The sequence below is a fragment of the Sorex fumeus genome, unplaced genomic scaffold (assembly GCF_029834395.1).
Source record: "Sorex fumeus unplaced genomic scaffold, SorFum_2.1 ptg000018l, whole genome shotgun sequence".
Lineage (NCBI taxonomy): Eukaryota > Metazoa > Chordata > Mammalia > Eulipotyphla > Soricidae > Sorex > Sorex fumeus.
Window position 1 is genome coordinate 4,795,697 of NW_026606075.1, and position 24,653 is coordinate 4,820,349.

At 46.8% G+C, this 24,653-nt stretch overlaps 1 protein-coding gene across 2 annotated transcripts in view; it reads left to right on the forward strand.

Annotated features, from left to right (window-relative positions):
• LIX1 (limb and CNS expressed 1) overlaps nucleotides 1–23,931 on the forward strand; it is a 65,168-nt gene extending 41,237 nt beyond the window's left edge. The window contains exons 3-6 of one of the 2 annotated variants that reach the window (XM_056112611.1): nucleotides 7,713–7,853; nucleotides 9,954–10,049; nucleotides 21,285–21,362; nucleotides 23,633–23,931. In XM_056112611.1, the coding sequence (XP_055968586.1) occupies nucleotides 7,713–7,853; nucleotides 9,954–10,049; nucleotides 21,285–21,362; nucleotides 23,633–23,920 (603 nt within the window). In that variant the 3' untranslated portion in view covers nucleotides 23,921–23,931. The remainder of the gene's footprint in view (nucleotides 1–7,712; nucleotides 7,854–9,953; nucleotides 10,050–21,284; nucleotides 21,363–23,632) is intronic. The other variant, XM_056112612.1, reaches the window with a different exon arrangement.
• The last annotated feature ends 722 nt before the right edge of the window (nucleotides 23,932–24,653 follow it).

A 24,653-nucleotide genomic window follows, 5' to 3' on the forward strand; every position in this document is an offset into this window, starting at 1 on the left:
AAGACAGACTTGGCATTAAATTTTATTTGGCCACTTTTTAAAGTTGTATGACCTTGGGATATGTAACTTAATCTGTAGAATAAGAGTAAGGGAAAGGAATCGACCTCTTGAGATTATGGTAGTGGAGAGTCAGAGAGAGAGAGAGAGAGAGAGTCCAGGGGTGAATGCACTTGCCTTGCACGCAGCCAACCTCAGTTCAGTCCCCGGTGTTGTTTATGGCCCCCTGAGAAAAGAGCACCAACAGGTGCGACCCCCAAAACAAACAAGAAGAAAGATTATGCTCATAATATAATTGCTTGGTTTGGTGCCGGCATCTGTCAGAAATAAGAATTGTTATTGTGCTGAGATGCTTTCTAATTACCTGACGGGGGCAAAATATTTATATTAGTTATCTGTAGCTGATAGCAAAAGCAGACATGAATTTCACTTTTCTGAGGATCTGAAATCTCACGTGGTTTCTCAGCAACCATGTAGTGTTGGGATCGGGAGTCCCCTGGCCCTGGGAGGCGCAGAGAGACCAGACAGACACAATTCCTGCAGGAGTACAAACGGGGTTTATTTAGACCAGCATGCTGGGGCTCCACAGCATACCCCAGAGTGGGCAGTGGCTGAGAGCCCCGAGCTGCTTCAAAGGGGGTCTTATATAGGCCTTCATCAACCGTTACAACAAAGCTCGCGCATTTCATAGCCAATAGATTTGTAACAACATATACTTTCTTAACCAATCCATTTAAAAGTACATCACTCCTTAGCCTATAGATTCAAAGATCAGCATTTACGTACATCGATTGTCAGCACAAGCAAGGTTATAGCCAGAATCTTAAGCCTTAGGTAATCTCCCCGACCATCCACATTTTGAGTTATCCATTACCCATGACATCTGCAGGGGTCTTTGCTGAGACAATACATTCCCGGAATGGGCAATCTACCCGCATCCTGAGTTATCCTTTACCCAAGTCTGCAGGGTGCTTTACTGAGACAATACATTTCAGGAACAGTAAATACACCTGAATCCTGTCACACTTTAGAAAGAAGTTATGCCCTGTTCACATTCCAAGTCCCCCCCACCCACCCCAGGTGCAAAGCAGCCAAGCAGTTTTACAGAAAGCAATGTTGCAAGTTAGCTGAAGCACGCAAAAATTTGATGCCCTAATATGGATTCTTTCAGTAGCAGTGCTTGTAGTTTGGGAGGGAACTACTATCTTTAAGTCTCTGCCGTTATTGCCATTCCGTTGGCTTTCCTGTGCAACGCCACGGACATGCCTGTTTATATTTTCTCTCCTTCCTTCCTTCCTTCCTTCCTTTCTTCCTTCCTTTCTTCCTTCCTTCCTTCCTTCCTTCCTTCCTTCCTTCCTTCCTTTCTTCCTTCCTTTCTTCCTTCCTTCCTTCCTTCCTTCCTTCCTTCCTTCCGTCGTCCTTCCTTTCTTCCTTCCTGGAGTTTACTGGTTTAAAAATCTAACAGTAGGACTGAAATGATAATATAGCAGGTAGAGCATTTGCCTTGCATGCAGCCAATTCCGTTCAATCCCTCCACTCCCTATAGTTCCCTAAGCCCATCAGAATGATCCCTGAGCACAGAGCCATGAATAAACCCTAAGCACCACTGGGTGTGGTCCCCACACCCAAAAATAAATAAAAATCTAGCAGCAAACGAAAGGCATCTGAGCATCAAGACAAATGTCTGCGTGGGGTCTGCTAGTCACTTGGAAATTGTGTGACACCAGATGCTAGCAGCCCACGCTGCCTTTAGTAGAGCCACAACTGTTAAATCCTCCAGCCATGCACTTCCACTCATGCAAGGGACAGAAGCTGTCCTTCCAAATGAATGCGCTAGAATGGTTAGTGGATACGGCACAATTTACAAATCTGTGGTTATGGTTGGGGTCTGGCTGAAAAAATCGCAAGAACAAGTCATCCAACCTGGGAAGTCTAACTCTGGTGGGAAGCGGCTTTGAAATAGCATCATACCTCACTCACCCCCAGCTGCTGTCTTTGCCGGCCAGGTTGGACACCTCAATAAAACAGCCTGTCACTTACCATCTTTTATTTTCTTGCAGCACTCCTCACTGTTTCAGGGTAATTCTGACAGTTCCTTGGCTTTTTTTTTTTTTCTGCAGAATTCACATTCTGATTTAGATTTGCTCTTGGCTACAGGTTCTCCTGGTTGAAGAGGGCCCATGAAAGGAGCCCTAAAGAGAATAATGCAGCCCTTACACGCTTGGATTTGTAGCTCCAAATTTTTCAAAGAATGCGGCTGGTTGACATTATAGACATTTTGAAGTACTTGTCTTTGAGAAATGCAGAGAACAATAAGAGCAAGAAAAACTCTTTGATGGCTCCGAATTTATTTTTATTTTATGTACTTATTAATTGGTACACTTTCTCTCTCGTTTTATCCCAAGATTCTGTACATTGAAACAATAAAATAAGTAAAGACATGTGTCGGCTTAAAATCTTGATACTGGCCGCGTCTCTGCAGTGCTTTTTCATGCTTACTGGGGACAGGCTCTTTCCAGCTCTCTGCGGGCAGTCCTTTGATCCCAGACGCAGTGCCATTTGGTTGTAAATGTATGTGGCGCCTTTGATCTGGTACTTAGCTGGTCTTATTTAAAATAGATAGCTTCTTTTATCTAAGCAGTGTTTACTGGGTCTCTCTCTATGAAAGATGGTTTAAATTGCTAGTATTTAGATAGAAATTTATGTACTTTCTAGAGAGGACCCAGGTCTGAATCTAATTCTCCAAATTCAAAAACCCCAAATGCCTCTAGTTTAGATTTTGTAAAGCCAAAACCCTAATCCTATTAAAATGAGCTGACATCCTACAGATGTCAGGTAATGTTTGCAAAAACTCCGCTTTTTGACAGGAAACTGGTTGTCCAAATAATAAACAAAACCGACAGTCAAGCAAGACTGGACCTCTCAGAGTGTCTGAACTTAGGGCTAATCACTCCTCTGAACATTATCCATTGCATTTTTATATTGCACAGCTATAAGTACTACACAGAATATGCTCATATTGAAATTTTTGTTTTCTTTTGTTTGAGGGCCACACCTGGTCATTCACAGGGCTTGCTCCTGGCTTCGTGCTCAGGGATCACTCCTCGCAGGGCTAAGGGGACCATATGGGACCGACGCTGGGGATCTAGCCTAGGCCAGCTGCATGCACGTGCCTTACCGCTAATACTCTCACTCTGGCCCTTCTGGAATTTTAATAACAAGAAGCCTATATCCTTACTTATCTTCCTTAAGAGAATTTCTCAAGCATTTTGTCAGGTGCTTCAGTGATCTGTGCTTGCCTTTCCTAGGTTGGACTCTGGATTCAGGTGTATTGCAGGTACTAAGCCACATTATCTTTGGGGTGCGGATCAGTAGGGTCCTCCCATCATGGCCTGGGAGCAATCTGGGAGAGCTTCCTGAAAGAAAAGACATCTGAATCTCAGTGAAAGACCACTTATTTAAAACTCATGTAGCAATAATAATAATAGTAACAATAATAATGTGGAGTTCATGCCCAATTCCATCAGCTTAATCAATGGCTGAATAAATAGCAGTGCTCCTACATTATAAAAAAGAAAGAAAGAAAGAAAAAAAGAAAGAAAGAAAAGAAAAAAAGACGGGCTGGAGAGAGAGCACAGCGGGTAGAGTGTTTGCCTTGCACGCGGCCAACCCGGGTTTGATTCCCAGCATCCCATATGGTTCCCTGAGCACCTCCAGGAGTAACTACTGAGTGCAGAGCCAGGAGTAACACCTGTGCATCGCCAGGTGTGACCCAAAAAGCAAGAAAAAAAGAAACAACTAATGTAGCCACATAGGGGCCCGAGAAAAATAAGTAGGATGATTTTTTTAAATAACTCCAGAAAAAAAAAAACCCTGAGAATGGAATGGAATCAGGATAGTGGGAAATAATCCCCTCAAGCATCATGCTTTTCCCCAGAAGCCCACACCCCCCAAAAAAAACTTTTAGGCACCATGATTTGCAAAATCGTTCACAGTTGAGTTTCACACACACACACACACACACACACACACACACACACACACGGTGTCTTCAACGCCAATCCAGCATCAATTTTCTCCTTCCAGTGTCCACAGGTTCCCTCGCAGCCCAGCCTGCCTCCCTGATGGGCACATTTTTCATTCTGGTTTGTCATAGTTTGGGTCTCCTGCTTCCAGTGTTGTTGGCTCTGAGGTTTAGAATATGCATGCCACAGCTCTTTATCATGGACGTTCTGTGATCCCCAGCCTCTGGCCTGCTACCTCCTATCTGCCTCTCCTTACTCCTAATTTATCTGTCCACCTTGCGAGTGTTGAACCCAGTGGAGATTCTTAGCCATCACCCTAGTTAAGGGAATAGGAAGAGATGGTTTTCCATTTTCCCCAAGGAATCCTAAGGAAACGCCGTTCCAGCCTCCCTGCCCTGCCCAGCCCTTCCTTTCTTCCTGCGAAGTTGCTATTGATTGGGCCACTGATTCCAGTAAGGACTGGTTGAGGACACTAACATAAGCATGCAATAACATCAGACCCCTCTGACCAAAAAAGGTTAGGGTTGAGTTATCTGCTGAGATCACTGGCACACCCCTGGCCCCACCAGTCCCCAGTTCAGCTTCCAGAACATTCATTGCACTCTTTTTTTTTAATATTAAATCACTGTGAGATGCATAGTTACAACACTATTTAATTGGGTTTCAGTCTTACAGTGTTCCAACACCCATCCCTTCACCAGTGTACATTTCCCAGCACTAATGTCCCCAGTTTCCCTCCCATCCCCCCACCTACACCCTACTTCTACAGCAAGCACTTCTCTCTCTCTCTCTCTCTCTCTCTCTCTCTCTCTCTCTCTCTCTTTCCTTTTGGGCATTATGGTTTGCAACACAGCTACTGAAAAGTTATAATGTTTGTCCTTTTACTTCCTTGCAGCATGCAGTTCCTGTCCAGAGTGCTCATGCCCAACTCTCATTTTCATAGTGGTCCCGTATTTGCCCTAACTGCCTTCTCCCCCAAACTCCTAAAGAAAGCTTCCAACCGGGAACTGTTCCTCCTGGCCCTTGTTTCTACTGTTCTTGGGTTTTAGTCTCACACTATGTTTTATTGTTTGTTTAATATATCACAAATGAGTGCCAAACCATTCTAAATCTGTTGCACTCTTTGAGTGCAAAGCACATATGCACCTTCACATCTCAGCGGCAGCAGCCCTGCTGGGGGGCCTGCTCATGCCCTGCTCCCCCTACCAGCCAGGTCAGAGCACCATTGGTCATTGATGCTGGGTCCACTGAAGGTACCCACAGATACACAAGGAGGCTTCATGGCCTGCAGTGTAGAGGTGCAGGAGGAAGTACAGTGTGTCCTGGGGATCCTGCCCATAGTCACCATGGTTGGTGACCATTGCAGGAGCAAAGTGGGCAGGGCCAGAGTCTGACCTCAAGGCACTCATGCTCAGTGTGTGGGGACAAAGGTGGGGTGAGGGAATCTCACGGGTTGCAGCCAGCTGTGACAGAGACAGTGCGGGGCAGGTGCAGCTGAGGTAAAGTGCCAGACATGGAGGGCATCAGGCTTAGCGGCTTTCTTTGAACCCACACAGCAGGACGGCCACTTCTCCCCAGCTCCCCAGCTGCTCGGAATCTGAGACCCGAGTGTTTCAGTGGCCCTCGGAGAGCGCACTGTCCAGTGAGGGGCAACCTGTGTCCCGCTGGCCCTGGGGCAGAGCCGGAGTACTGGTCGACAGGGCCCAAGTGTTTATCCCCAGTAGGAGACTGACATTCATTATAGTAGAGCTCAGCCCAGTGGACTCCAGGGACACTTTGCTTCTGTCACTGAAGCCCCAGGACACACACAAAGCCAGAACCTGAGGCTGGGTCAACTGGGTCAGCTGACACCAATAGAGGGCAGGATGAAGTCAAGAACAAGACTGGATGGAAGCGGGGATTCCTGGGATGAATATTAATTGCACTTGGGTGAAACATGTGAGGGGAAGGGTGACCAGCCCCTAACCTCAGAAGGGCCTTAGGAGCGTGTGCCATCCGACTGTGGGCATGGGCAGAATATGAGACTGAGGCTTAGCAGGGAGGTGGGGTACCTGCCCCTGGAAAGCGGAAGCTTTAAGGGTTGGACTGACAGGCATGCTCCGCTGGTAGGGAGGATGAAGGACTGAATCGAGCATATTATGAGCCCTGTTATGTGCTTCGTCTCTGGTGCTTTGTCCTCAGTCACATACTGAGCAGGTGATTTGACCTGTGTGCACCACGGCTATATCAGTCCCATGACAAGAGAAAACTAACTGGCCCAGTGTCTTTCAGCTCCTAAGGGCCAGCTTTGGAATTTTAAAGCGGATTCCAGAGCCTGTGCTTTTAATTATTAAAGCACAGGTGTTAACGTAGCTTCTCTTTCCTTTCTTTCCTTATGATGGTATCTGGGTTTTGTTTTCTTTTTCTTTTACCTTTCTTTCTTTTTTTTTTTTTTTTTGGTGTCACACACAGCAATACTCAGGAGTTACTCCTGGCTCTGCACTCAGGAATTACTTCTGACAGTGCTGGGGGATGCCGAGAATAGAACCTGGGTTGGCCGTGTGCAAGGCAACTGCCCCACCCGCTGTGCTATCTCTCCAGCCCCTTGTTTTGTTTTTTTTTTCTGAAATAAGGATTGAGGAAGGCTGTGATAATGAATACAATCACTTAGCATGCAATAGTAGCATGTGCATTACTGTTTCCATTACTTTTCTTGTTATTACTATTTTCATTATTTTTACCTTTTTAATTGACTGAGGTTCTGTGATTTACAATATGTTAATGATGGGTTTCCTATGCACATCATTCCAACATACCTCTCACCAGTATACCTACCTCCCTTCTTTTCCTAGGGCCCCAACACAACTCCTTTTCAATCCCTCTTCCAAACCCAGTTGTGTGGGTCAGTTCTCCTGTTGGGTTGACTTTGCCTTTGTTGCTTATTGTGTATCTCAGGTCCCACATATGAGGGAGATCATTCTGTATCTATTATCCCTTTCCTTCTGACTAATTTCAGTCAGCATTGTACCTTCTAGTTTCATTTATGTTGTGGCAACTTGCATGATTTTGTTCTTTCTTATTCCATCATTGTGTTCCATTGTGTATATATACCACAATTTCTTTTTTTTTTTAACTTTTTATTGAACCACAGTGAGATACACTATTACAAAGTTGTTCATGATTGGTGTTTGGTCATATAATGTTCTGACACCCGTCCCTTCACCAGGATACCACAACTTCTTGATCTATTCATCCATAGTCGAGCATTTGGGTTGTTTCTATTATCTTGGCTATTGTACTGAGCACCACAATGAACATAGGTGTGTATATATCCTTCTGAATTAATGTTTTTGTGTTTTGGAGGTAGATACCAAGAAGTGGTATCATTGGATCATATGAGAGTTCTATTTATTATTATTATTTATTAGCAGAAGGTGCAAAGCCCCTGGTGCTTAGCCCACATTCAATAGGAGATTGAATAGGAAGCCACTGTGATAGGGACAAAAAGCATCTGAAGACTCTCCAAGACTTCTGCATGTGTTGCAGGGCTGAAAGGAACTCTGCAGGGTGGTCTAGAGATTAGCGATGGGTATGCAAGAACAGCTGCAGACAACCAACAGATAAGCACAAATGTCCAAGACCCAGTGATGCCAGGATGAAACAACAAGATGTGAAATCTTTCCATCACTCCTTTCTCCTTTCCTTCTCAAGTGCTGCTTAAGTCGAGCGGAGGCCCGCCGGGATGCAGCAAAAGTGGCACTCATCAACTCCCTCTTCAATGAGCTGCCCTCTCGCAGAATCACCAAGGAATTCATCATGGAGAGTGTGCACGAAGCAGTTGCCTCCACCAGCGTAAGTGCCCACCAGGGAGGGAGGAGCTGGCTGCACTGGGTTTAAATCTTGGGAGATGCCAAAGTGAGCAAATTCTCTAAGCACTAGATGGGTTTAATTATTACCCATTGAGTCATTAATGTTCAGCAAAAACAACAACCCTTAGAAGGACTACTTTGATTGGAAATGCTGAGGTTGAAGCTGGCTCCCTAGACCAGTCTTAAGAATGCTCTTGGCCTCTCTGTCTCCCCATGAAACAGCTTTAAATCAAAGTAGATCATTTGCTTGATTTGTTGATTGGAATAATTGCCACTTGCACAGCATGGGCTCTTTGAGGGTCTGAGAACACGTGCAGTTGAATCTGCTTTAATCTAGTGACAAATTTAATCTAGTGAAAAATACCCCTTCCTTTCCCCCCAAATTCAGCATTCTTTACTGATATCTAGAATAAGTACTGTCTTCTAGGAAACTCCATGGACCCACTATTTGGTGGCTAGTAGAAGTATCATGCTTCATATCAATGATTTGTTACAAAGAGCTTTGGAGGTTTCCTAATCATAAAACCCAGTGTCTAAGGAGCCAATAAGCTGACTGGGAGATTCTGACAGGAAGTGTCTCAGCTCTACAGCAGTAGATGCGACACTGCGTGAGTGATGAGTGGTCCTGACCCTGCTTCCTCCAGAGGAAGCTTTGGGGGCCATAATAGCAGGGGTCTCCCTGGGTGTCCTGGAAGGGCAGAAACTAGGCATTACCGGAAGGGATTAGCCACCTCCTGGCTTTGCCTTAGCATGAATAAACCCCAACTGAGATTTTATTTTCTTTGATTCCTTTGATCCTCAGCTAAAAAGGATTTGTCTTTCTGGGGAAGCTGCTGGTTGGTAATGCAAAAGATATTATCCCCAAATACGAGCGCCTGTGCTCTTGTCCCCTCATTAATGCTCTTATAGAATAGAGATCTGGAAAGTGCTGGTACAGACTGGCTGGCCTGCAGTGAGCCATCACAGAGCTCTACTCTCTCTCTCTCTCTCTCTCTCTCTCTCTCTCTCTCTCTCTCCTCTCCTCTCCTCTCCCCCCTTAAGGATGAAAGGAAGCCTTTATTTTCTATGTCTGCAAATTTTAAGTGCCTTTGAGGAAGAGAAGTTAAGAAAATGATGCCTGATTTATTGGTGCAGAATTTACTCAGCAGCAGGGAGGGGCCCTCAGTGTAAATGTAATTTATCATTTTTTTCCCCCTTGGAAATTTCTAAGGGAAGAGAATATATATGGCTTGCAGCCTTCTGCATGGATTTCCTCTGGGATATTTAAAAAGCCAACATAAATATTTCAGCAGCAGTGTGTTAATGTTATTGCATTCGAAAGCTATAAATTTGTTGCTATCTTATGCTCACAGTTGTTGTTCATTCAGTCTCAAAGTCTTCAACCCAACTTCTTGGGAAGCCCAGGCTACGGGATATTGAAGGGCAAGTCTTCATGTGAGTTCTAACCATCATTCTCCCTGAACAAACAGAGGGGGAACTTCATTTCTGCTCCACCCCCCCCACACACACACATACATATATACAAACAAACACACCAATTCTTAAAGATGAAGTGGTCAAGAAACCAAACGGCAGCATGTGTGAAAAACTCCCACTGTGGGTCATGGAATAAATGATAAATAGTCCATAAAACCAGAGACTCCTTTCCCTGTCGGTTACACCATTTTGCCCAGTCATCTCTGGATGGCAAAAGCCAAGAGCATTGCAACAGCAGATGAAAGCAGCTCCAGAGGGCAGCCGTGCAAATATCACCAACGTCACCCACCAAATGCTGAGCCGAGAGAGAGAATGTCTGCTTAGGGGTAATAATTCTGTTAGCAAGAATATAATTAACTCACCATCTAATCAAAAGTTCCTTTGAAATGGATGACAGCACCGTTTTTACTCTGAGTCAAGATGAGATGCAGGATTTTATCTTCAGCCAGCTGGAGTCTTGGCTCTAGAACATAGCCTGAAAGATGAGGAGAGCTGCAGGTCATCTGCTACTACTCCCCACAGGAGGAGCTGGGGGCACCAGGCTTTATGCATGACCTCCTGAAGAGAAGGAAGAGTGCAATGGTTTCCACTTCTGCTTCCTCCCCAGGGCACTCTGGATGATGCCGACGACCCCAGTACCAGCATCGGAGCCTACCACTACATGTTGGAGTCCAACATGGGGAAGACCATGCTGGAGTTTCAGGTACCAACTTCCTCTGCATGTTTATTCATCCCACCACCGAGAAATCTGGCTGACTGCCACTCTCTCCACTAATGTCTCTCTCCCAGTAATCCACTATTTTTGCCCATCTGTGTGTTTTGGTCTTTCTTAACTTAATCTTTTTAGAATGTGTCACATTGACTCCATCTTAGCCACAACTCAGCAGGCTAACGGAGACAAGGCACAATCTTTGCTTCTTTTTTGAATGCAAGTGAAAGACTTCAGTCAAGAAACTTAAGGTGACAGGCTGGAGTGATAGCACAGTTGGTAGGGTGTTTGCCCTGCACACGGTCGACCCAGGTTCAATTCCCAGCATCCCATATGGTCCCCTGAGCACCGCCAGGGGTAATTCCTGAATGCATGAACTAGGAGTAGCCCCTGTTCATCGCCGGGTGTGACCCCCCCAAAAAAAGTAAAAGAAACAGGTGAGCTGCTTTTCCAGCTAATGTTGCTGTTAACATTCTACTCATTCCTTACTACAAAGTCTTCCCTCAAAGCCAAGCCAGTCCTCTGAAGTGTTGTGTGACCACTTGGTAGTTTTCTTAAATAAGATCTGCTCCTTCCTAGCATTAAACCCCAATATTTAGCCACCGTAACCAACCCCTTTTCATGTGCTACTGGACCAACAATAATAGGGCTAAAGAGCTTTAATATCTAGTATTTGCAAGTTAAAAAATTGTCACAGTAAGAACAGCTGCCACTTGTTGGATGCATCTCTCTTGTCTGGCACTGAGCTGAGCAGGAAGAATGTTCTCATCTAACCCTCTCTACGTAAACATGTGTGCGTGTGTGTGTGTGTGTGTGTGTGTGTGTGTGTGTATTGTGTGTGTGTGTTTATTATCCTTGTCTCATCTTTGCAAGAACAGAGCCAGAAGTCAGACCTAGGTAGACAGACTTCTAAGCTCACAGACTTGACTATTGTCCTATATTGGACAGGACAGAAGAGAACTCCATAGAGTGTGGAACATAAAATTCTGACAAACTGAACTCAAATGCAGCTAAGCATGCATCTTCCTGCAGTGCTAATGGCAACAACATAATGAAGAACTCGCATTATTTCTAGTTTTCAACTTGATTCCAAGAAACCCGTCATGGATTAGATTTCAAGAAACAATCAGAAACACAACATTTTACGCACAGTAAATGTTTTAGTGGTATTGCAGTTGATCCCTGAAGCCATTAACTTTCAAGTGCTTTCTGGGGAAAATTCAAATTTTCACATTCTCTTTTCAACTCCATGGTTGGCTACTTTTTAGTATATCTGTTCCTCCTGCCAAAGAGTTGTTGGGCAGTGACAGCGGCGGCTGTGGTGGTGGTGGTGGTGGTGTGTGTGAGTGTGTGTCCCATATGTGATGCGAGCAAAAATATTCTTTCTTATTATTCCTGGGAATATGTCTGGTATGCTGGATTCTCCCTAAGTGGCCCTGGTCTCTTAGCCTTTGAATTCACTGATCTTGGGACCCCCTCAGGAGAGCCAGACAAAGCATCCATCAATGGCTTTGCTGGGCTGGTTACTCACCCCCAAATCTGTCTCCTCAATCATATATAAATCAGGTAGAATGATTTTAGTGGTGCCACCTACTAGTGCCTCTGTGAGGATGGTATGATAGAGAGGACAGTTTCTGCATATGGGAACTGTTCAGCGAAGGCCAGCATTCATCCTGTGTGCAGGCATGCTGCTGAGGAAGGGTGACTTCACTTGAAGTGCAGGAGGGTACTGCATGGATTCCCTCAGCTTTCTGCAACCTCATCAAGGCTTCAGATGAGGACACAGTCATTTCCCTACATTAAGCACTTTCAAGGCCCTTGATACGGAGAAAGTTGAACTGTCAGGGGTCCTTTTTTCCTCCATACCTATCAAACAGAGTCGGGGCTACAAGAGAGGTACATGGCGGGGGGGAGTGGTAGTATGGGCAGAAGTTATTTGTCTTGCCTGTAGCCAACCTGAGTTCAATCCCCAGCATCCTGTATGGTCCCCCAAGCCCTGCTAGGAGTGCTCCTTGAGTCAGAATCAAGAGTAAATCCTGAGCACTGCCAGGTATGGCCCAGAAAAAAAGAGAGAGAGGAGAGAAGAAGAGAAGAGAAGAGAAGAGAAGAGAAGAGAAGAGAAGAGAAGAGAAGAGAAGAGAAGAGAAGAGAGACAGAGAACACGAATATAAAAGCACTAACAGACCTGCCCTGGACTGGGGAGAATTCAAAGGACCAACACAGATATTCCACGTAGGAAGCTTAGGTCAGAACCCTGGAACCAACCGGGGTGACCTCAGGACCTAAAAAGAAAAGAAAATGTCATATCGGACAATGTGTGAAATCTGCTTGCCACCTGTGACCATAACTATTTTGACACTCAGTGTTTGTGTCCATCAGATCAGAATCTCAGGGCTCATGGCTAGGATTTTTGTGAGACTTTCATAATAGGACTCCCCAAGGTAGAACCTCTATGATTTTAATCTCTCCCCTTTATCTCTGACGAGAGAATATTGTCCTTAAGAAAATTATAAATGAATGTTGTCTGTGCCTGTACATAGTAGCTTGCATGTGATTTAGTAGGTATTTTCAGAAACCCAGGAATTATTTTTGACCGTGGGTGAGTGACTTAGTCTGCCAAAGATGGGGAAGGTAAGGGGTTTTTTTGAGGGGAAAAAATCTGAGATTTCCTTCCAAGGAGTAGGAAAAGCTCTGGCTCACCATTTTTTTTAGTAAAACTTGAATCGCTTTTGCTGCCTGTCCTCATAGGCTGCTGTTTGCTGTGTGGTCTTTGTAATCGGGTGTTTAAAGGGCTGAATGAATCACTCAAGTCATCCAGCAGGAATATTTCATAAGTTCTCAGGCAGGATGGAGACAGAAGCAGGGGAACTGGTGACAGCAGGGAGAATCCCTGGGACAGCACAGCAGGAGAGAACCAGGAAGCACATCCCTCTTCCTGGCCCTGCTCAAGGTCGCCTGCTGGCCGGGGCGCACTCCTGCCACCCCAGGTTAAATGCATCCAGTTGTGTCCGCACTGTGCCGCAGCATTGCTGCAGTTCCGTGCTCCTGGTGGGTCACGGCTGTGTTTGGGTCTTGCTATGGATGACAGTGGCATGTCAAAGCAAACTGGGGTCTCCTGATGGCTGCTGACTGGCAGGAGTGGGGGGTGGTGGATTTCCCCAAGGAGGCCAAGCTGAGACGCCTGTGGGGAGGTGGCTTGATGCCTGGGGGCCTGGATTTTGTCAAGGTCAAATTGGAGGCCGACTGCAGTGAGGCTGCTCTTGGGATTGTGTCCCGGCCTAATGCAGTCCCAGGAAGCCGTGTTTATTTACATCTCTGCTAAATTCTCCAGGTCGCCTTTTAAAACCCCATCCCATAAACAAATTTCCTCTTAAATCCGCTCCTCGTGGGTGGGGAGATGGTGCCCACCTGTTTTTCAAGTTCTCCATTTACACTGTTTGTTTTTCTTATTGCTGATGAATCGCAGAGCCCTGCCAGCCCCCAGTTGTGGCTGTGCCTTCTCTCCCCACAAAGTGGCCGAGAGGCCAACGCTTGTTTCTCATAGAAGGTGGCGCCAGGCATGCCCCGAGCCAGAGCCAGGGTTGCTGCCGGTTCCTATGGGATGAATGACATAATGACCGGCTGGCCGGGGAGCCAGACAAGGGGAGCTGCAGTTACCCACTCTCCCGGGCTGGGTTTCCTCTCCCACTTTCAATTGACTTTGCTAATGGGGTCTGGTTGTGTGATTTGCAGGGCCCCGGTCCAGGGCGAAATGAAAACGCAGGGAGCGCCTTGAGTTGGAAATTTGCAAAGTGTTGCAAGACAGCAGAGCATTAAGCCAGGCTGGAGGGCCCCAGGGAACTGCCTGGATCACTCAGAAAACAGCTTTGTTCCCCAGACAAGGGCTGGGAAGAGAGTAAGAGACTGTGGTATTGGTCTCAGGTGCAAAATCAAGGAGCAACAAAGCTCCGAAAAGTTTAGCCATCGATCCAGCTAATAGAATAAGGCACTATTTTTGAAACTTGAAGTGAATGCTGAAAGAGGTGTAGAGACGGGGGAGGGGGGAAAAAGGAAGGGAGAGAGAGAGAGAGAGAGAGAGAGAGAGAGAGAGAGAGAGAGAGAGAGAGAGAGAGAATATACCAAGTAAAGCTCTTTCTTGCATCCTAATGACCCCAGTTTAAGTCTGCAGCATCACACAGGGTTTCCTCCAGCACAGTCAGGGCTCACTCCTGAGCGAATATGCAGAAATAGTCTCTGAGCACCGCTGTGACCCCAACTACCTCCCCGCTCAAATTGAATGCACAGAAATCATGAAAACAAAATATCCAAATTTCCAATGAGAGATCCTGAACCTGTGTGATTTGCCAACTTTGATTCATTGCTTCCCTGGAGTCTCGCCCCTGCCTGTGTAGTTAAAACAGACCCCTGTGGTTCTCTCTGCCCTGCCAGACTCCCCAAGCTTGTTGATAAGGTCACATCATCGACAAGACAACACATCAAAGACTGCAGAGGGCAGCTGGAGCAATAGCAAGGTGTTTGCCTTGCACACAGCCGACCCGAGTTCGATTCCCAGCATCCCATATGGTCCCTGAGCACCACCAGGGGTAATTCCTAAGTGCAGAGCCAGGAGTAACCCCTGTGCATCACTGGATGTTACCCAAAAGGCAAAAAAAAAAAAAGACTGCAGAGGTCCGGGAGACAGCACAGGGACCTGGGCTGAGCAGGAAGTGGCGTGTAGGAATACACGAAGTTGGAATCCGCCTCCAGGGAGCCTGTGCGTGTCAGTGGTGGTGCCAAAGCTCCACTGGAGTCCAGGGACACAGCACAGAGCTTCAGGCACTTCCCAGTAATGAATTTCATCCTAGGATGGAGAACCAAGGAGTGTGCCAGAAAGAATTTGAAATTCTTTATTATACGTTCTAAAGTGATGGAGCAAGATTAGTACCTCTGTAGAAGAAGGAATAGAAAGGCGAGAAGATGGGTTAGGGACGGACTGGAGAGATTATAAGGTGTTTGCCAACCTGGGTTCGACCCCCAGCTTAGCATGTTTCTAAGAAACCCCAAGAACTGCCAGGAATGAGCCCTGAGCATGACTGGCTGTGATCCCCCCAAAAGGAGTTCTTTGGAGCTCAGAAGGATTGAACTGGATCAGGCACTTACTTTGCACATGACTGACTTGGGTTCAATCCCTGACCTATATGTGGTCCCTCGAGCACCACTAGGAGTGATCCCTGAGCGCAGAGCCAGGATCTCTGAGCCAAAAAAACAAATAAAAGAGAAGGACAACACAGGGATAGATACCTGACCCCAACTCAGATACCCAACACCACATGGCCCAGCAGTAAGTATTGGGTGAGATGTCCAGGGCGATCTTGGGAGAGGGTGGGCTAGGTCCCACCCTGCCAAAGCCCAGGCAGCTGCACTCACACCCCAACAGTTATTGCCTTGCTTCTGGCTGGACTGCCCAGTCAAATATTCTGAAGTGAGAGCTCCAAAGTCTACACTACTAGCATCCCAGTAGGAGCATATCAGATTGGATGGGAATGTGACGTAGAAGTCAACTAAGCTTGACTAACAGAAACATTAACACAGAAGTCTCAACTAGCAACAATAGCTTAGTAAACCCTCAGACAAGGACTCACTGTATACATGGTAAGACAAAATTTTTACATTGTTGAATTCGATTCCTCCACCCCTCTCGGAGAGCCCGGCAAGCTATCGAGAGTTACCCACACAACAAAACCTGGCAAGCTCCCTGTGACATATTCAATAGGCCAAACACAGTATCAACAAGTCTCAAAATGGAGATGGTACTGGGCCCGCTCAAGCAAAAATCAATGAACAACTGGAGGACAGTGTTTGTTTGTTTATTTGATGGTGAATTTTTTTTTATCATTCCATTAGTCATTTAATGGTGACAAGAAATATAAAATAAATTATTACTGCTATGGGGAGCTTGAGGGGAGGCTTGAGGGGAGGTAGGGAAAATGGAGACAATGGTAGAGGGAAGGTGACGGTGGTGTTGGTGTTAGAGCTGGTGTTAGAATATTGAATGCCTGTAACGAATCATCATAAGCAACTTCGTAAATCATGGTGTTTAAATTCAGTGGTAAAAACACTAGGCCCTCCCAGCCTCACCAGGAACGCTCTGTGTGTGTTATAGAAGCCAACATTACAAATAAGGTATTTGTTTTGGTCTCACATTTTATCTTCAAATCTCTCCTGGATTTTCCATTATTCCAGGCGTTTACATCTGGGAGAGGGGGTCAGGTAGGGGGTGTCGGGGACATACCTGGCAGTTTTCATAGTGGTTCCTGGAGCAGCTCAGGGGCCTGTGTTTAGTCCATTGAGCATATCTCTGGCCCTATGTGACCATTAATTTTTTAAAATGAACTTTATTTTATATCTAGCAAATAATAAAAGGTAAAGGTAAAGGCCCTCCTGTTGTTCATCGATTTGCTCAAGCGGGCCCAGTAACGTCTCCATTAGAGACTTTGTTGTTACTGTGTTTGGCATATCGAATACATCACGGGTAGCTTGCCAGGCTCTGCTGTGCGGGTGAGATACTTTCGGTAGCTTGCCAGGCTCTTCGAGAGGGGCGGAGGAATCGAACTCGGGTCGGCCATGTTGGCTGCATTGGCTGCCTGCAAGGCAAACGCCCTACCGCTGTGCTATCACTCTAGCCCCAGCAAATAATAGATGCACTAATATTCATGGAAATAGAGATTTTATAGCATTTGAACACAAATGTTCAATTATCTTTATATATATATATAATTTTATTTATTAAATCACTGTGAGAGCAGTTACAAAACGTTTGGGTTTAAGTCTCAGTCATACAATGAAACACCCGAACCTTCACCAGCACTCGTTCTTCACCACCAAAAACCCCAGTATACCCCCATCCCACACCCACTCCTTATCTGTGAGGCAGATGATTTCCACATTACTCTCTCTCTCTCTCTACTTTGATCACGTTCAGTATTTTGACACCAGACCCACCATCATTATTTGGGATTTTACCCCAACACTCAGATCTGCCGAAAAGGCAACAGTAGACAATTTGTTTTCTATTGCTGGTTATAAATAACATATGATGTCGTGGGGTTGCAGTAGTGGCCGTGCAATTTTGAAATTCTGAAATTTTAGCAATTAAATCTGGAGGGATTTCTGCCAAAACCCTCTGGGTTCTGAGATTTGTCCCTGAGTCTCTGGGATCATAGCCGTTAAGCAGCTTGATCAGGAGCCAGAGAGACCGTTTGTGGGCAGCGACTCGGGATCTTGTTGGGATGGGAGGGGGTGGGGGGAAGGGCCGACTCCCCCTCCATCCCGTGAGGCCCCACGTGTCTTGTCACTGCGGGCCCAAACCTGACTGTCCAGTGGCCTCTGGAGGATGACAGCCATTGGGCCACCAGGGGAAACAGGCCAAGGCACGAAACCTATTCCCATGTGGGGTGGCCCAGCACCGGTAACCTACTGCAGGGACCGGACACATTTCTGCCAAAAGCCATTGAGTTTTGAGATTTGTTTCTGAGTCTCTGGGATCATGGCCGTTAAGCAGTCCAATCAGGAACCAGAGAGGCCATGCCTCCAATTATATAGCTGAGCCGGAGGTGGTTTGTGGGTGTGTCTCCCACATACCTAACTTTTGGTTGTTTACTTTCTTGGTAAACTTTTCCCCAAGTTTATGGGGTCTGGTCAAAGGCACAGCAGCAATTTTGGGGTATCTGGAAGTCTGAAGGCTCCATCAGGCTGCTGATGCACTTGCCTCACAGGTACAGAGTGACCTGCTGGCAGCACCATACCCCCTTCAATTATCTTTTAATGCCATATTAATTTTAGAATGTAAGCATTTTTTTCTTGTTCAAAGCATACTGGAGTAAAACTATTTCTATGTTAGACACTTTTAGTACATAATGTATCTTTGAGAACATAAAATTCCTTTATTTCCCTATTCTGCTTCTGTTAATTATATTTACAATATATCATGACAGTTGTGTAGTAGAAACATTGCAATGATCATTTCTCTTTGCTATTTTACATTTTAGTTCTAGTTTTGGGGGCCACACCCAGCAGTTTTCTAGGCTTCTTTCTGGCTCTGTGCTCAAGGATCACTCTTGGTCGTACTCAGGGGACCATATGTGGTACCAGGACTGAATCAAGGTTAGATGCATATAAGTATCTTACCTAGCAGTGTTCATTTTAATTTTTTTTTTTTTTTTTTTGCTTTTTGGATCACACCTGGCGATGCACAGGGTTTACTCCTGGATCTGCACTCAAGAGTTATTCCTGGCGGTGCTCAAGGGACCATATGGGATGCTGGAAATCGAACCCGGGTTGGCCGCGTGCAAGGCAAACGCCCTACGTGCTGTGCTATCTCTCCAGCCCTGTTCATTTTAATTTTATTTTTACATTTATTTATTTTTGATTTTAAGTGAGAGCACCACAACTGGTGCTCGGGCTGGAGCAATAGCACAGCGGGTAGGGCGTTCGCCTTACAAGCGGCCAACATGGCCAACCCGAGTTCGATTCCTCCGCCCCTCTCGGAGAGCCCGGCAAGCTACCGAGAGTATTCGATATGCCAGACACAGTAACAACAAAGTCTCCAATGGAGACGTTACTGGGCCCGCTCGAGCAAATCGACGATCAACGGGAGGGCCTTTACCTTTACCTTAACAACTGGTGCTCAGGGATTACTTCTGACTCTGCTTATTGATGACTCTTGGTGGGGCTCAGGGAATTAAAGTGGTGCCAGAGATCGAATCCAGATCAGCCATGTGCAAGGCAATTCCCTACCTTCTGTACTATCACTTTGTCCCTCTATGTCCATTTTTTAAAAAAGGAAATAAACATCACCTCCTCACCTCTCCTTGAGGAATCGACCCCCTCCGCATTTTTATGTGACTCAGAACGGCATAGTGTGTCTGCAATAACATCCACAGTCTCCTGGAAATGTGGCTTTCAGAGAAATCATGGTAGATGGGACTTGGTTCGTCCTGCAAAGTCACTGCGTTCAGTGTCTGGGGTTGGATGTGGCTTTGTCTTAATGGACAGCATAACAGAAGGGCGTTCAACAAAAGCATGATGTTCTACAGCCTGCTGTCATGCTACCGAGGCCATTCTGTGGCTTACAGGGCTATTCCTGGTACTGTTTTTGTGTCCCACTTTGAGAAATTTAAGTGCGTGGAGTAGTTGAGCCACGCCCAATGGTGCTCAGGGCTTACTCCTGGCTCTGTGCTCAAGGATCACTCCTTGGGGGTGTTCAGGGCTGGGAATCAACCGGGAGGGGCTGTGTGCGAGGTGAGTGCCTTAAGGCCAGGTGGGGTTGTGTGCAAGGCAGTGCCTTACCTCTGCACCGCGTCTCCAGTACTCCCCTGCTGTCTAATTCCTTTGCACCTTGACAGAACTCTTTCTAAGCAATGATTTCTGGGAGTCTTTTCTATTTCTGTGCTCGAGTGGAACCTTAGCATGTGCCTGTGCTGTTGAGTACCATGCTATGACCTATCAGGGTTTACGTTTCTCTCACTCCCTCCGCTCCTTGCTGCGGTGGTAGACTGCATGCCTGGGTGAGGGTTCATACAGGCATGGCTGAGGTCTCAGATATCTCTCACTTCTTACTGGCCACCAAGGATGCTCTCGGATGTGGGTGTTGTCTCATTCCACACTGGTGACAGTTTCATTCTACACTGGCTACACCCCAGGGCCCCACTCTTACTTTATTTCATAGTTTGCATTTTGTGTTTGGGTGCTCAGAGATAACTCCTAGCAGGGTCCAGTGGGACATATGTGATACTGGGGATTGTGTGAGAAGTAAGTGCCTTCCGCTGTACTATTTCCCAGGTTCTATTTTATTTTGTTTTGTTTTATTTTGGCTTTTTGGGTCACACCTGGTGATGCACAGGGATTACTCCTGGCTCATGCACTCAGGAATTACTCCTGGCGGTGCTCAGGGGACCATATGGGATGCTGGGAATCGAACCCAGGTCGTCCGTGTGCAAGGCAAACGCCCCACCTTCTGTGCTATCGCTCCCGCCTCAGCTCCTATTTTATTTTAAAAGTACATTTAGAGTGTCTTTATATAGATCTTTGGGAGCTTCTCAGCCTTTTTACAGATTGCCAAGTATTCAGTAGGATGAAGGTACTGTGAGCAGAGACAAAATTGTTTCCATTTTTCTACCTGCCTTCTTAGCCAAATTAACAAGAGAAAAGTGGCAGTTTATTGCCATGTTTATTGAATGTTTACAGGAGAGAGAGCCAAGAAACAAAGAGGAACTACCTACGTCGCTGAGAATTCAGTCTTAAGGAGAGGTAGGGCCTTCTGTGTGATCCCTGGCACTGCCAGAAGCAACCCCAGAGCAAGGCTGAGGCTTGCCCCAAGCACCACCAGGCATCACCTCACAGGCATCCCCCCAACCAAAAAATATCCCCCATTGGGCCATCAAATAAAGGATGGAAGGAAGGAAGGCGCTTGTAGCCACACTCTTCCTTGGGTGGCAACGCCGATGGCATCCTCTCAGGCAGGAGGTCCTTTGGAGGAATTTTTTTAATTTTATTTATTTTTTTTTCTGCTTTTTGAGTCACACCCAATGGTGCACAGGGCTTACTCCTGGCATTGCACTTAGGAATTACTCCTGGCAGTGCTCAGGGGACCATATGGGATGCTGGGAATCGAACCTGGGTCGGTCACATGAAAGGCAAACGCACTATCCACTGTGCTATCGCTCCAGCTCCTGGAGAAAATCTTGACTTAAGATGGGTGGAGAGTCTTTGCGTGAACTGTTTCTAAACTCCCACAGCTCCAGTGGTCATTATACCCAAGTGGCCGATCTGGGGGTGGCACATTCTATGGCCATTCAATGTCATGCTTTATTTAACTGTCCCTTAAAATTTGCTCATCTTGGGGCCAGAGTGAGAGTATAGTGGGCAGGTACTTCCCTGCATGCAGCCACCCGGGCTTCAATCCCTGAAATCCCAAATGGTCCCCTAAGCACTTCCCGGAGCCACCCCTGAGCACAGAGCCAAGAGTAAGCCCTGAGCACCGCCAGGTATGGCTATTAACAAAAAACCATAAAGCTCACACAAAAAATAAACTGACCATCTAAAATATTGCCAGGCTCTATCTGAAGAGTTGCCAGTGACAGGCTGAGGTGTTCTATCCTGGACCCACTGGGCTCAGGGCGTCCCTGCTGGCCTCTAACTGATGCTTTTACTGTGTGGTCACAACTAATGACAGGCATTTGGGTTTGGCAGGAGCTGATGACCGTCTTCCAGCTCTTGCACTGGAATGGAAGCCTCAAGGCACTTCGTGAAACTAGGTGCTCCCGACAGGTGAGACTCTCCTGCCAAGGCTGCGCGTCTGTGGGCATCGGGCTTGTCATCTTTCTAGAAGACTCCTTTCTCTGGTGTCTTCCATGTTTAAATGCAGTGACTTAGTTACAGAGTAAAAGAGAAGACGAGAAAAAAAATTAGTGCATAGCCTCAGTGGAGTCCCAGGCTGGCCAGACAAGCCCATAAGAGGCAGGTGAAGGAGCCAGGTCTGGTCGGGACCTCACAGTGGGGGGCTCTTGCAGACAAACTGGGGTGCTAAGGCAGACACAAACTTGACTGTCTCGCCTGCCTTATCTGCTCGAAATGTGCACCTACTTCCAGTCTCCAATGTGAAGAGCAAGTAGGTGGGTGGGACACACTTTTTCTTTTAGTTTTTTTCTTGGGGCTTCTTTTCTTTTTTTCAGTTTTTATTTGTTTGGGGGTCACACCCGGCGATGCTCAGGGTTTAATCATGGCTGGCTCTGAACTCAGGAATCATTCCTGGTGGTGCAGGGGACCTTATGGGATTCCGGGGGTCAACTCTGGATTGGCAGTATGCAAAGCAAGCACCTACCATCTATGCCATCTCTCTAGACCCTCTGGGGGCTTTTATGTTTGTCTGTTTGTTTGTAGTTTGCCTCACAAAGGAGAGCTTGGGGTTTACCCTGAGCTCAGGAATCAGTCTTGGTGGTGCTCAAGGAACCATACGGCATCCCGGGGAACGAACCCAGGTTGGCTGCATGCAAAGCAAGCTCTGTCCCCAGTGGGGCTTGTTTTCACTTGGGAGACACACCCAGTGCGTCTCAGAGGCTGCTTCTGGCTCAGAGTGTGGGGAGGTCATTCCCTGTGGCGCTCAGTGTGCTGTGAGTGGCAGGAACTGATTGTGGCCTTGTGCCCACCCAGCGGACACTCCAGCCAGCTGAGCTATCCAGCCTGGAGATGCAGAAACCCCCTCCTGGAGAGAAGCCAAGTTGACTGTATTGGGAGAAACTTTATGCTTTCCAGAAGTCCTCAACAGAAATTATTATAAAGGTGGACAAGCATGCATTAAATCACTCCCGTTTACCTACTTCAAAGTAAATTATTCTTTCAGAAACAGGGGGAGGGTTTTTTCTTTTTCTAAGAAAAAGCTCCTCCTAAGTATTGGATAGTTTCACTTACTGCCCTCCCAGATTTATCGTCCTTTAGCCACCACTAGACTTGGAATGGTGGAAAGTCATTGTTGAGAATTTGCTAACAGGAATTTGAGGGTCCAAACTCCTACAAGTCAGGAACATGAAGAAGATGTCAGAACTTCCTGGGGGCTCTGAGCCCCGTGGCCTTCGTTGCCCTTCTCTCAGAACGTCTGACATTCAAAATATCAAAGATGGGAGAGGAATGGGTAGCTGACAATAGCTTCAGCTGGTTTTTTTTTCCCCCTTTGATTTTTGTAAAAGGACTTTGAAATATGCTGTGCTGGTTACAAACACTTTTCCATGATCGTTTCTCATTTGTTAAGGTCATAAATAAATACCACATGTTCTTAAAAATCAAAATAAGCAATTCATCTACTGCACATGAGCTTCTTAAAGTGCAACTGCCGTCAGCCCTCCACATGAGGTAATAATGTGCTGGCATTTTGTGTTTGCGTGAGATGGCATTGACAGGTAGGAAGTAATATTTGGTACCTTGCAAGACCTGAGACTAGGAGCACATCAAGAGCATGATGGTCTTGATGGCGGTAAAGCCTGAGTTCCCTCTGCAGGAGCTGGAGTTCCCTGGGCCGTGTGGTCACCTCCTCCCCAAACTGAACAGGCATGAGACTCATGGTTTCTAAGTCCCGTTCTTGGATTCAAAGCTGTCTGCTCTCTGAATGCATGTGACCAAACCCAGTTCTGTGTGTCCCCCCCATGGGATGCCAGCCCTGTGCCTCTCAGGGCTGACTCCTGGCTCTGTGCTCAGGGACTCACTCCTCAAGGGGTTCTGGCAACCATATGTGGTGCTGAGGATCAAACCCAGGTCAGGCAAGAGCCTTCCTGGGTACTATCGCTCCCTCTGCCTCTTGACCAGAAACCAAATGTGGCACTGGAGAGCTCAGTGCATAGGCAAGAGAGGCCCAGAGAGGCCCGAGCTCTGTGCTCAGGTCACTGGGTTCTGACGTAGTGTGGAGGGACGCCCTGCCCATGTTCATGAGGAAGTGTGTCCATCTGTGATGGTACAGGTGTGGGTGGGGGCCAGGCTGGCAGTGGAGAGGCGTATGGGTCAGGTCTGCTGGACCGTCTCTGATGCTCGGGTCTGTGTCTCTTGCACAGGAAGTCATCTCCTACTACTCCCAGTACTCCCTGGACGAGAAGATGCGGAGCCACATGGCCCTGGACTGGATCATGCGGGAGCGCGAGGCCCCGGGAACGCTCTCTGAGGAGCTGCGGACGGCCCTGCGGGAGCTGGAGCAGGCCAGGAAGGCCGGGCAGGAACTCCGGTTTTACAAAGAGAAGAAAGAGATCCTGAGCTTAGCCCTGACACAGATCTACAGTGAACCCGACGCCTCCTCCCCCAGTGACGACCAGCTGAGCCTCACAGCCTTGTGTGGCTACCCCTAGGGGGCTGTCACAGCTGGCACCTAGAAACGTGTGGGGACATACAAACAGACACACAGACTCACAAACAGAGACACACGGATACACACGGGGACACACATAGAGAGACACATGGATGCACACACAGACACATACGAGGACATAGAGACACAGACATACACAGGCATGTACAGATACACATGGGCAAACATAGTCATACACAAACACACAGACACATAGTGACTCAGACACATAGTTTCGCAGAGAGACACACAGACATACACAGACACACAGTCACACAGAGACACACAGACATGAAAGGGGACACACAGACACACATGAACCCAGACACACACATAGTAACATGGAGAAATACACAGACACATGGACACGCACAGATACATATGGACACACGCGGGGACTACAGACAAACACAGTCACACAGAGAGACATACAGACATGCACAAACACAGATACACATGGACACGTATGGAGACACACGGACACACACACAGACACATTCACACATAGACACACACAAAACACACAGACACACAGAGTCAGAGTCACATACAGACAGGCACACAAATACACACAGACACATGCATATGCACACACAGTCACAGACAGACAACCAGACACACACACACACACACACACACACACACACACACACACACACACACACACACACATTAATCCCAGGGATGGCAGAAGCCAGGATGACATCTGAAATCTCTGAAGGAAGTCAGTTGCT